General features: G+C 34.2%; 1 protein-coding gene across 11 annotated transcripts in view; it reads left to right on the plus strand.

Moving 5' to 3' along the window:
* LOC148906074 (uncharacterized) overlaps positions 1–14200 on the plus strand; it is a 34477-nt gene that overhangs the window by 10679 nt on the left and 9598 nt on the right. For 2 of the 11 annotated variants that reach the window (XR_016121471.1, XR_016121472.1), the window contains exons 1-5: positions 3664–3771; positions 3943–3995; positions 9480–9531; positions 9609–9767; positions 11630–11729. Coding sequence is in view for 7 of the 11 variants with exons in the window: in XM_089038587.1 (XP_088894713.1) it covers positions 3380–3640; positions 3943–3995; positions 6509–6596 (402 nt within the window). In the remaining 4 variants the exon portion in view is untranslated. Of the gene's footprint in view, positions 1–3111; positions 3641–3663; positions 3772–3942; positions 3996–5734; positions 6087–6508; positions 6638–7250; positions 7317–9479; positions 9532–9603; positions 9768–11629; positions 12266–14200 lie in introns of those variants that run through there. The other 9 variants (XR_016121470.1, XR_016121469.1, XM_089038592.1 and 6 more) reach the window with 9 other exon arrangements.

The raw sequence follows: 14200 nt of genomic DNA on the forward strand, positions 1-14200 counted from the left end.
ATATACAGTATGAGTGGCCGTGTTGTATCAGATATACAACCACGAGGCGTAGCCGAGTGATTGTATATCTGATACAACACAGACACGAATACTGTATATGACTTATCAAAGGTTAGTTCCTTTGTGTTTCACTAAAATTTTCAAAATTAAAGTAAATTTGGTAAAGAAAATCCAACTTAAAGCTTATGCAAATGAACACAATTTTGTATCAGATTTACAACACTCTTCACAGTCGTGCCGTGATATCTGTTGTGTTTTCCTCATGAATTATTAATGAGTTGGATAATATTATTTAATGTGTGGCACTAAATATTCAATGTGTGGTAGGTGTCCATGCACTGAATATTTAATGTGTGGCACTAAGTATTTAATGTTTGGCACTAAATATTTAATGTGTGGCACTAAATATTTAATGTGTGCCACTGAATATTTAATTTGTGGCACTAAATGTTTAATGAGTGGAACTAAATATTCAATGTGTGCCACTGAATATTTAATGTGTGGCACTAAATATTTAATGTGTGGCACTAAATATTTAATGTGTGGCACTAAATATTTAATGTGTGTCACTGAATATTCAATGTGTGTCACTGAATATTTAATGTGTGTTACTGAATATTTAATGTATGGCACTAAATAAATGTATGAAACTAAATAATTGTATGAAACTAAATAAGTTTATGGAACTAAACAGATGTATGGAACTAAATCAATCAATCCATCAATCCATCAATTCATCAATCAATCCATCCATCAATCCGATAAATAAATAAATAATGATTAATTAAGAATTTAGAACTACACAAAAATTTGATCACTTTTTTTTAGTTAAAATATCATTACAAAGTTTGTTTTTAAAAGTCTTATTACTCTCTGGAAAGTTTCATGTCTTTTGGTAAACATTCCATTCTTTAATCGATCTTACAGCAAATGCACGTCCACCTTCTGTTTCCTTTGTATGTCTCTGGCAACTCAGATTTAGATTACTGAAGCGAGTAATTCTGCTGTGTATGTCACATTAGTTTTGAGTTTAAGTATCCATCTCTCTATACTTTATAATTTCAATCTTTTTTAGGAGTTTCTACAGTAATGCTTACAAAAATATATTTTCTACGCGTAAACATAAAACCATGTTTGCGTTCGGTTTGACGTCTATTAACTATGATTCGGTATAGTAGGAGACTGAATCGGTTTACCTCGCACACGAGACACATTTTGAGGCACAAAGCCTAGTAAAATGTAGCACTTTAAACTAGATTTTTATCTAGTTGAAAAGAAACGTTTTAACAAAGAATTTTAAAAGCCTTCATTTTCTGCTGTTTCTTTTTTAAAGTTCTAAAATCTACTCCAAAATCAAAGAATCTGAATAAAAAAAAAACACAAATACCCCACTACCTCTCTATACGTTTTAATTTCAGTCTTTTTTAAGAGTTTTTCTATTAAGTAATGCTAACGAAAATAAGTATTTTCTACGCGTAAAATAAGAAAGTCTTACCTCATTAATTCGAAGTCTTCGCAGTGCAACTGAGTTAAAAATTTGAATCTGCGCCTTTTACGAAGACCATGTGCACCTTTTGCTGTTCATTAACAGAAAATGTACATTCATTTGTGCCAATACTTGTATCAATAACGTGTAAAAAAAAAAAAAAAACGTGTAATGTACTTTCATCAACACCACAAGTAACATCATTAGCGCGGATCAACTTTCAATAAAGATATTTGAATATGCGTGTACATTCATGGACATCAATAGACTATCAATAGCGCGTTTGTACATTCATGTGCGCGGAATGTATTTTCTTGTGCGCGTAATTAAACTTCAATAACACGAATTGACAAACGGTTGCGTTAATTGACAATCATTTACCCAAAAGTGAAAGTTCATTAGTGCATTAGCATAGCCATTGACAATCTATAACGCGTTTGGACAATCATGAGCATCAATGTAGCATTATTTAACGTGGTTCGACAAACATTTGCATTATTCAAATAAACATTTAAAGAAAAAAAGGAATCATTAGCGTTTTAACAATTCACAAAAAAATTAAGATAGAACAAAAGCTGATTTACATGTACTGTGTAAAAACGATAACCTTAACTTCTGAAGGATATAAAGAAGCCGTTGAACGCAATAAGCCTTTTCATAGTTTAAGAACCGATTCCACTGCGCATGCGATTTTATCCCGAATTTCTCACCTTCTTTTGTTTAATTAAGAACAATAGAAGGTTTAGACAAAAGAAGGTAGAAATTCGGGATAAAATCGCATGCGCAGTGGAATCGATTCTTAAACTGTGAAAAGGCTTATAGAGACCTACATTTAGCGATAGCAGTCACTTTTTGTACGATATGCTACCAAGAAATAGAATTTAGAGCACTAATTGTAACGCAAGAGAGATTTTGCTTACTAACATTATGTTATTAAAGAAAAACGCTAATGATTGCTATTTTTCTCTATGTTTATTTTATATCATGCAAATGTTTGTCGAACCACGTTTAAGATTGCTACATTGATGCTGATGATTGTCCAAATGCGTTATAGATTGTCAATGGTAATGCTAATAGCTCTGATGAATTTTCACTTTTGGGTATAAGGAAATTAGACCACTGTTATGACTGTTCTTTATGTAATAGTTGATTTTAATTTCAATTATGATTTATATTTTCATTCATTCATTTATTCATTCTTTCTTTCTTTCTTTCATTCATTCTTTCATTCATTCATTCATTCATTCATGCATTCATTCATTCATTCATTTAGAAATTTATGAATTTATTCATGTATTTATTTATTTTTGGGAGGGGTCTTACTTCACTCCTCCATAACTATTTTAATCAAGAATTCTACTACCATGTATTAAGTTGACTATTGAAAATCACTCTAGTCAAGTTATTTTACCATTTATTTTAGAGTCCATTTACATTTTCTATGCTAGATAACCCATGTTTGGGATCTATTTACTTATGCCTCCAAGCAATACACATTCGTCTTTCCAAACATTGCTAAACATTTCCATTTATCATTATACTATTACCTAGTAAACTTTTCTTTCTCACATGTTATAGCATTTTTCAAATATTTTAAAATCTTCTGTCTTAGGCCTTTCTAAAGCTGTTTAAGCAAAAAGACAAAGACACACAAAAAAAGGCGCCTTCAAAGTTCAACAGAAAGTACAAAAAATTGCACCCAAAAAGTCAAGACAATTTGTCTGATCACAGGCAATTCCAGAAAAATTATCGTTTTCACCAACAAACAAACAAAATACCTTTCCTAACCAAAAAAAACCATTAAAAATTCGCCTCTTTAAATCTGTCTAGACACTGATTCCACGCACCGACAACACTCAATTGGCTTCCTAACAACCCCTCTCTACGTGACTTATGACGTCACCACGCTGCCGCCAACGCGTCTGCCATACTGCATCCGGGAACCCAACAACATACAAAATGGCGCACCACAGGAAACCCACTACTCAACAAACACATAGGCTCCTGTTAACAAAAACAATACGTACGGACAACAAGTCTTTGGCCACCTTCCAATTTGCTCCTCGCCTTACGGCCACCTCTTCTATGGCCCAACGAACTCCTCATGAAGGTGCCCAAACACAGATCCCGCATCGAGGCTCGGCACTCCAGCAGGTAATACAAAACCCCCATTGTAGATGACCAAACACACAAAACCCTTCCCGTGTTACCAACGAGTACGAATCCACACAGTTCTTCGTGTAGATACCGATTTAAACCCTCATTAGGCTTCATGATGCCTTCAGGTACCTCGCGGCCGATCTTTCTCTTCCCATCTTCTTGCGACGAGCGACCGAACGAGCTCGATTCCAACCCTCTCATTAATTATGATGCGTCTGCAAATCTCTCCATGCCTGCTGCTGTATTACTACTGCACTCCTCGTTAATATTACTCCACCTTTTACTTCCACTTCTAGTTCAACCCAACCTGCATATTATTCAACAATTCCAAGCCTGCTCTCAAACCAAGGTAAGCCACCTTTCTCTATTACTACCCCTCAACCACACTCAGCTCAGCGCCTAAATAACCGCTTACTAATATATACGTATACCACTTCATTTACGACGGGATGCTTCGTTTATTATTTCTGCTGCTTCGAATTTCATTCTCACATCAACACCCATTCAGTATTTATTTTCCTATTATGGTCATTTTCATTTTCCACAACACTAAAACTTATGCTTTTCTTTAATCATGCTAGCTAGTTACACTTTACTTCATATGCAACGCCATGCCATATTATATCCCATCAATAGAAGCAATATTTTTTACAACACCTCTACACTTTCTTATATTCCACTTCATGTTCATAGAGCTGCCATGTCGAAATCCATCACTAGTATGTCCCATCACTTAGTGCGATTCCAAGTCACACGCGACCAACTGAGACCTAAATCACAAAAGAAAAATTGAGTTTTGGTGGACGCCAATCAAAAGGGTTTCTTAAACATGTCTAAGGATTCCGACTCTGAATTTCAGAAGCTTAACTGCAAAGCTATCGGTATTGACTTATCCTATCTTGAAGAAACTCAAATCATAGTCAATACCGATAGCTTTGCAGTCAAGCGTCAAGATTCGGAGATGGAATCCTGTGACATTTTTGAGAATTAAATATATCCAGAGCGAGAAATGCACAGCGACAAGAAGCATGAGTTAAGGGCAACAGTTTTTGCACATTTGCACATATTCACGTGAGTATTTACATCAGTCCTGGTGTAGAAACCAATTAGAAACAATAAAAACTCTTTTGATTGACGTCCACCAAAACTCAATTTTTTGTTTGTGATGAAGGTCTAGTTGGTTGTGTGTGACTGGGAATGGCAGTAACATATCACAATGCTAGCTTCTCCTACATTTCTAAAGAGAAATTGTGATAAACCAAAATAAAAAATACCAATATTTTTTATTTCTTTCTTTATATTAAATCTCATTATTCATACAGTAATGATAAAAAGGTAAATTATACACTGTGAAAAGATGATAAAACTTACTGACGTTTCGGAAGCTAGTAAAAGACCCTTACTTTTAACTTTTACTCTGATGAAGGACTAGCATCCACAACGTCAGGGACAGGTCAAAAATTAAAGGGGTAGGGCTGGTGCATTATATTTTTGGCCTGTATATCTTTTAGTGGCCCCTCCTTTCCTTATATATTAAAAAATTGCAAATTTTTTTCTGGCCCTCCTCTCCCCCATAACTTATAATTTAGGCTGACCTTGTTTTTAATAATTAGTAGTAGACGAGTTGCACATCTTCCCGATCTTGTTGCCACAGTAGTCGTCATTCTAGTATCAAACTCTTCTGTGTCATCTCTATCCTCACCACAACTTTCTTCTTCATCAGTATGTGAGCAAAGTTCAGCCAATAATTATTTGTTATTCCTCACAATCATCACCTGAAGATAATGCAAATTCTGCACTCGCATCAGTGTCAGTGTCACTGCCAGCCTCTCTGTAGTTGTCCCATCTATTTTGTTCCACTGCATGGAGATTGTGTGTTATATGCCTCTGAACTGTATTTAATTTATAACCTTCCTTTTACCACGGCACTTCAGTTTATGAAACTCTAAGTACTTATTATCTTGGACAGCTACAGTTTGTTTTCTCAAAGAGCCATCATCAAGCATTGCAATCCAGTAGTCTTCGTACTTTTTTTGCCTATGCAGATTTCTTTTCAGTTTTGTCTTCCTTTCTTTTTTCTTTCCACAGTTCAAGCAATTTGAAGTGTTCTAGATAGCTCTTAACGCACCCTTCAGAGACTACAAACTTTTTACTAAATTTCAATATTGAGGTGGGATCTTCTAGAGAGCATTCACCTGAATCAAAGGCTTTTTTCAATTCCACCCTTGGTATACATATGATGGAAGTGATACACATACTTCATAGCTTAATACGTACAGTCAGTTATTTCATTTGAAAACAAAAAAACGAAAACAACAATTACATGATTCATTACGTTTAGAATTAATTGTTTATTTATTTATTAATTGTTTGCTTATTACTTAGGAGCTCTAAAAACTGTTGGCTTCAAGAATATAATAAACAAAACAAAAATACAAAACTTTTTGATTTAACTTTCCTTTGGGAGACTTGATAATATCAGCTTGATCCAGTGACAGCATAATTCATTTTTTATATTTCTTTTCACCTAATTTTTATGCACAAAAAAGTTTGGCCCTCCCCTTAAGACTTGCACAATTCTTTCAGGCCCTCCCTTTTAGCCTGCATGACAAATAATGACCTTCCCCCCATTAGCACCACCCTTCCCCCCTCTAATTTTTGACCTGCCCCTCAGTAAGTTTTTTCATTATTTCACGGTGTATAGTTAACCTTAATTTTTAAAATTAGTTTCATTAGAAACACTGACCCAGCTCAAACTAGTTTTTAGCTAGTTATCTCTTTGCATTATTTGTATATAATTCTATACTTTTTATCACAAATGTAACCTTCCTCAATGTAAAATCCAGGTTTCATCTATTATAGAACGATGCAACATTGTTGGCCAGTTAAATGTAAACAGATCAAAAGTGTAACAGTCAATTCTTCATTCTCAATATCGTTATCACATTAATAGATCACACACCTGAATACTAATGAAGGGTGCTTTATTGGATAGAAAGGTTTTATGAATATTTTATAAACTATCATTTTTCAGAAATATGATCAACCTTTTTCTCTAGACAAATAGTTTTACCTATATCACATAATTTTATATATATAGATATTATTTTTTATTCAAACATGGATGTCTCATCATACAAAAATGCTCTTCCCAAGAGCTGTGTTAAAGCTTATAATAGAATAATAAATATAAATTGTATAACTAGAAATAAAAATATAATTATATAAATGTATAACTTATATATATATATATAACACATGTTTATATAAGATTATCGTTGTTATATATATGTCTTATCTTTTATTTTGTATAGTTTCTTTTTCAACCAGTTTTATCCTTCTCCTTTTATATTTACAACATTTTTAATATTGTATAATAATATATGTAAATCATTTTTAATCCCGAAAACCACCTAAACATTATTAGTCATGGTAAGGTGTTAACCCTGACTAATAATGTTGTTATTATTATTATCAACACTTTATTGAGTTTGAATTTACATTGTAAGCAGCATAGCGAGATAACTCCTGGGCTATTCTGATCTATATTCTATAATTACAAGTATGAATTTCAGTATTGTTATTCCTCTTTCTTTCTTTATAGGTATAAAAGTTCTTCACTATTTCAACATTTAGTGACCAAAATCCATTTTTGACTTTTCATTATCAGGTACTGTGTTACTTGTGTGTTCTTATCAGTTACATATTCATTTAGATCAGTTTTCAGGCTTTGATGATACATACCCAGGGAGGAGGTCAAACACCACATTTACTTGACAATTTCTATAATCAGGGAATTGATGTTTGATGCCTGCCCTAAGTTCTCTGTATTTGTCTTGCTTGTATTGTCGTCTCTCTGATAGCTTGCCAACTCCACACACTGTTCCTTCAATCAGAAGGCACTTCTTCTACTCTTATCTTTGACAACCATGTCAATTTTGGTTGTACCATTCTCTGGTGCTTTTTTAGATGGAATGGAATGTCCCATATGATCTTTGGTTGCATATTCTCTATGATTAGAATGGGTGATCTATGTTGATACCACGGCTGGACTTGATCACAAACATGGTTTACAGTGAAGATTTAAGATGGCGCATAATAGATATGTACATAGGTCGCAGAATAAGAGCTTCTGTTGTTCTAATTTTGTTCTAATTGTTCTAATAAGTCTCTATATATAATGTCCCCAGGAAAAAACTAGCAAGCTAAAATAGTAGTGTATGGCCGCTACATAACATTAACGCAACAGTCGTCTATTCTGTCTAGGCCAATCTTATGGAAAGGTGCTCTAGATCACCTAACGCTTGTGTGAACTGCTCATACAATTTTGAAAGACAGAAGTGTTCTAAGGCATGTGATGACAAAGTACTTAAGGGTTCGCTGTTCTTTTAGAATAGTTTCTCTGCCAAGTGCTTAATAATAGTAATTATTTTTTTTTGTTGTTGTTGTTGTTGCTGTTGTTGTTATGATTATTATTATGCAGTTTATTAAACATCTGGATACGACATGCTATTCCCAACGCAACAGACCGACTACTTCACCGTCTTCTCCTCATCTTTCTTTTCTCTATTCTCCACCTATGGGCAGCTCATCTCATTATTATTATTATTATTATCAGCAGTAAACACGTTTGAATGCTAATTAGGTAAGCTAGATAGGGCGTAATTTCGTAACCTACCAGCATGACAGGATTAATAATATATACAATCACTTAAAACCAATTATTAATGTTCTTAAGATGCAGTTTAAATACTTGGAATATTTGAAATGTCCTTAAGATGTGATTAATTTGAATGTTCTTGCAATGTTCACTGTGCAGCTTAATACCGCTTTCTGCATTCTGAGTAATACATCTTTGTATCTTACTTTGCTTATTATTATTATTATTATTATTATTATTATTATTATTATTATTATTATATGTTTATTTCAACTTCAGACATTTTTGCTCCATGAATACAGAATATTGCAGGCATGAATAGTCTCAGCAAATATCTGCATGACTGGTTTTACAAAGATGTATACAAATTATTATTGTCATCATCATCATCATCATCATCATCATCCGTGCATGCATACATGTGCCCTGTATGATTGCTACTATTGAACCAAAGCTTTCATATTTATTATTCATAATTATTTTCTTATAACTAGTGTCATAGTTGCAAGAATAGAAATATACTAGTAATAATAATACTGATGATAATTTTAAATAACAGCAACAATGACAGAAGGAGTAAATAGATTGTCATATTTATGCCTTTAATTATTGCCATTCGTATTTGTATTTTGTATTTTGAACAGGATATCCCAATTTATTTATCAATTGACAAGGTTTTCTTTGTTATTCACAACGAAGGCTTTATTTTTGTTATAATCCTCATTATAAATGCAAGGGCAATATATATTTATTAACCCTGTTAATAACTATATATTGACTTTGCACTTATAATGAGCAATTCAGTTCATCATTAATAGAAAACCTTCTCAATTGATGAATAAAATTCTAAATTACCTCGAACGCTGGAAATAATTAACTCATACGGATCTCAAGATATAGTTATAGTGCATACCATCTAGGCTCAGACTTCAGCCGTTGGGATTTCTTGCGCCCGCGATACTCTCCCCCATTGTTTCGTGCGCTTGCGATACTCTCCCCAGTAACAGGGGAGAGTATCGCTGGTACGCGAAATCCCAACGGCTGAAATCTGAGCCTACATTAACGTACCACCTTGCTTTGGAAACTATTTTCAATCCAAATTATTGAAGCCAGTCAATAGCCTGCAGTACCACCTTCCTCTAAGGCCCTGCACCGTTTTGTTTTTGTTTTTAGAAAACTAGTCTGTTGGTCTCCCTGTGTCATGGTGAGAAACGACCAATGATCGGTAGGTAAATTTATTCTCCATGTTGACCATGGGCAAAGACCGGTTTTGACTGCAATACATGTTTTACATCAGCATAGACTATATGGAAAGACACTGGACCTCTTGTGTCTCCATACATGAAGTACCAAGCCTGGAGCAATATGTATGTCCCATCAGCCCTTTCGGTCGTCATACATCTTTGTTATCGTGTGATGAAGAGTATTTATGGAGAGACGAAAAATCTTCATTTATAGACGGTAAGAAACTTTCAAAGCCTCAAAGGAACTATTGAAATGTTGAATTGAATACTATTGGTTCTCTGAAGGCTTTCCCCCCTGATATTTGCTGGGGTTTTTTCGTTGAAATAGCGATTGTTTGCTGCACTGGACTGTTCGTCGCTTTATTTAAAACTACTTTTCAAACGTACATTTTCTGTTCTTATAAACCTTTTTCATCTTAAAATAACACTTGAAATATTGAGTTTTAGTACTTTTGGTTCTCTGTAGCTTCACCCTATTAATATTTGCTGTCTTTTTGTCGAATTAGCGAATGCTTTTTGTGCAACGTGTGTCTTCGAAACTTGGTTTTAAGCTTTACATTTTGCCAATCTTACGATATTTTGTTGTTGTTGTTTTTGTTTTTTTAACTTTGAAAAGCTTTTAAGAATCTGTATTACATCGTTTTGTGAAAATATTTGTTCAATTTACTATCTTTTAAAAGAAATTCTAATTTTCTTAATTAAACTGATAAACTAGTTTTCTTGGTTTTACTCTCTTTACGTGCGTAACTCTTGCTAGACTCTATACTTTGCACTGCGAATCTCTACTGCATGTAACTTTAGTAACAATTCAGACTCTAATAGAACATTGGAATGGTAGACTACCCTTTGCTCATTAGTTAGTAGTAAAATTGGTGTTGCAAGGTAGTTAAAGACAATATTAAAACCAATAGCCAAGAACAATGTGTTTGGAGCTGAACGATACATTACAAAAACTTTTCACGGTGTATAATTTACCTTTTCACTATTACTGTTTCATTAGAAACACTGATGCAGCTCACACTAGTTTTTAGCTAGTTATATCTTTTCATTACAAAAGCTGTGTCCCAGAATGAAATAGAGCTTGCTACACTAATAAAGACCAACAAAATTTGTCTGATATGGTTGGCAAGACCATGATTTAGCTGCTATCGTAAAACTTGCCTTAGCCCTGCAGTCACAACATGAATTGAGTTTGTCTTATGTGTTGTTCTCTCCTATGCTACAAGGCTTTCGGTTTCCTTCCTCTGTAAAAATCAACATGCGAGTTGAGAGAAATATTTTCAAAAACATACTACTATAAAAACTGGGTTTTTTTTGTTGTTAGGGCAATAATCAACATTGACAAAACATTATTTTTACTCTATAACAAAAAACGATTTTTAATGCTATTTCTGAAATAGAAACAGATATTGGATGAGTATGATATCGAAAATTATCATAAACTTTACTCACTCTATTGCTTCTCATGGGCTGAGAGCTCTCACCCAATCCATGATAACTTGTGAATTCCACATGGTTAATGTAACATCTGTAGGTTTTTGCCGCACCATGTCAAGTTCATTCTAGTTAGGGCACATGCAAATTAAAATGCGTTTGGATTTTCTTTGAAAGCAGAACAAAATCCTTATTCTTAGTTACAAAATAAATAATCAAACAATTAGTGAATTTGGTTTTTGCATGACATAAATTATCAAGAGCAAGGCCATGTTTTCTGACATTAATAATCAAGACCTCCGACCTTTCAAATTATTCAGCTTACAGCTTTGGCTATGGTTATGACACTGTCATGGTAATATCTTGAAATTTGACAGCATGCAGCATTTTTGGTGTTTAAATGAAATTTCTATTGAAGTTTTGATTGGCCTATGAAAACCATTGGAAAGGAATGTTCTGCTCAAATGCCTGTCAAAGGGTTCTATTGACAGAATAAGAATAATTTTGAAATTTCAAACTGTTTCTTGATTCTCCATTTTTTATGACAGCGACTCAAAAAAAATGCTTATTTCATCCGTATTAGTTATGCCAATTAATGCTATCCTGTTTAGATGCATGTTAATCTCCATTTTTTTCCTTATCCAGAGGCCACTTGGGTGCTTAAAAGGACTTACACTGTTTATGGCGTGGCTTCTTAAACTGATGTCACTTGACCAGTTAGACAGGAGGAACCTATCAAAATGTGGTATGAAAACAATGCATTCTAGCTATGGGCGCTGGAGCTAGAGCAAGAACCTATGTGTGACAGAGTCAAAAGACACTATGGACAGTAATTATTTAGTCATAAATCTATATTTTTAATTAGGAATGCCTCGTGTACACATAGGAATGTAATTCTTTAGTTAACTGTTTGCGTGGAAAATGCGTAAGCAAGAAATAATTTCCGTACGTAATCACATTACAGTGAGTCATGCCTAGGTTTGGCGCTTGTTTACGTAAGTTCGTGTTTGGGACATCCTGTTTGCGCCTAGGGCGTGCAACATTGCGTAGGATGTGTAAGGTCTTAAGAATGCAGGTTTTCCCATAAAAGTAGGCCCAAACTAAGCTTAAATCAGTGTAGTAAAAGTTCTTGAAGACGTTGCGTTGTCTACGGATATTTTCACATATCAAGACAAGGAATTCTCTTCGATGTAAAGAGATATCCTGTAATCTCGTTCCCGTTTTTTTTTCGTGTATTGTAAAGTTGTGTGAATTTTTCAATAAATTCTTTTGTCAAAACCACTTGCAATCTGATTCATAGCTGAGCGCCTTGCCGCCGGTTACATATGATTCCTCAATATGCACGGCTGTTTCAAGTAGGAATTTTAGTCCGCTGACCAAAAGTATGGCTGACGCTATTCTTGCGTAAAACTATATATCATATTACGAGAAGCGTGGTTTCAAAATTCGACTTCTTCCAAACAAGAAGGGATCGCTGATCGTGAGGAAATTATTTACTTTATTCGTGGATGATATCAAATGCATGGTATTTGTGTCTGAATGATCCAGAAAATAAAGGAATGACAAGGTCTATAAATATTGTCTGGGAAAGCGAAGACCTCATTGGCAACAGTGACAGCGACGAAACTCTCGATTATGAGAGCGAATAATTATATGTATATAACATTTTAAAAAATGAATAAATAATTTAACTTCTACTAACAAATCAGTTTATATATCATACGATTATTTTTCTATTTCTTAAGCGTATCATATCATTAACTTGAATTTTATTTACATATAAACATGTACTAGTACATAAGATGATTGTGAATGAGCGATAATATCACGTCAAGTATATACAGTATACCGGGCGCAACAAGTTTGAGAAATTGATGACACATCTATTCGTACAATCTGTTCAGATCTTTTCAAAAAGACCTTTTCTGTGGGTTAAAGGTCTTGCTTTCTAAGAAAAGCTTTCGCTAGAAGCAAAACACGGCATTAAAAGTTGAAAAACATTGCATATTTTGGCACTACACGGGCTTACCCATAAAATCCCGCCTCGATACTGGGAGTTCTAAGAAGCATGGAAAAAAAATCTCCATGTTAGCCCACAGAACAATTTTTCAACTTCAATCTCCGACCCCTCTAGTAAATGTAGGTCTTCTAGTTTATGCGAACTCGCTGCGCCCGATCTCCTTCTCGATTCAACCAAGTTTATCTCTTCTACAAAATTTGATCGGCTTTAATATTAAACTATTTACCATATATGGTAAATAGTTTAATATTAACTCGCAACAATCTTCGCGCATGACATCTTACATACATTGCTAATTCGGGCATTTGAAACAGCCGTGTATGGTGTTTCCGCACAAATCAGGCAAGTGATTTTTATACTGTGGTTGTTTGGCTCTGAGGAAATACTATAACCTGAATTTCAGATCCCATGCATGTCGAGGGGATGGGAGGAGAGTGAAGAAAGGGAGAGAGGAGGGGCCAACTCCAAGGCTTTTTGGTACTTGTGTCGCATGTACATATACTGGATGCCCCAACTGATAGGACAAAGACTAATAAGGATTTACTAGAAGTATATAACAAAATCGTCATCAATATAGGAAATTTTCTGAAAAATATATTTATTACCAGTTTACCTGTGGAACACCGGTCATAAATACCTTTATTTTCAACTTCCACATATGTGAAGCATAGAAATGAGTTATCGTGAGTGAACTGAATATGAAAATGTGTCACTCTCTCACTCACTCACTCTCTAAGATTTAGTAGATCAGTAATTAAATGATTATGAATTGTCTCAAGTCATCTGCTTAAGAAGTTTACACAAAACCTACTTTCAGATGTACATTTCTTAGAAACTGTCTAGCACTGATTTGAGCATGCTTACACTAGCACATACTGTAGTTTGACTTTCAGAGTATATGTATTCTTGGTTTTCATCTACATCATCAAAAATGTTGCAAGGATTTATATCAAACAAAACTTACACAGGCCGAGAGAGTAGCCAAAACTATATATATCTCAGCCAAAACAGTGCTGAAAATAGTGGTAAGATACAAGAGCCCAAGCATAGAAGTATGCCAATGATTATCGCCGATTAAACTTTAAGCGTCGTATTGTAAAGCCAGAGATTCAAATACTACTGAAATAGAACCAAAAACATTTCATTTTTGAAAGAAAAAACAACATTCACTTTTGAAGAACGCTTTTGTCTTGATA

This window comes from Actinia tenebrosa, unplaced genomic scaffold (genome assembly GCF_029948245.1).
Source record: "Actinia tenebrosa isolate PJP-AT-01 unplaced genomic scaffold, QUT_ActTen_1.0 PGA_scaffold6__47_contigs__length_16458017, whole genome shotgun sequence".
NCBI classification, from domain to species: Eukaryota; Metazoa; Cnidaria; class Anthozoa; order Actiniaria; family Actiniidae; genus Actinia; species Actinia tenebrosa.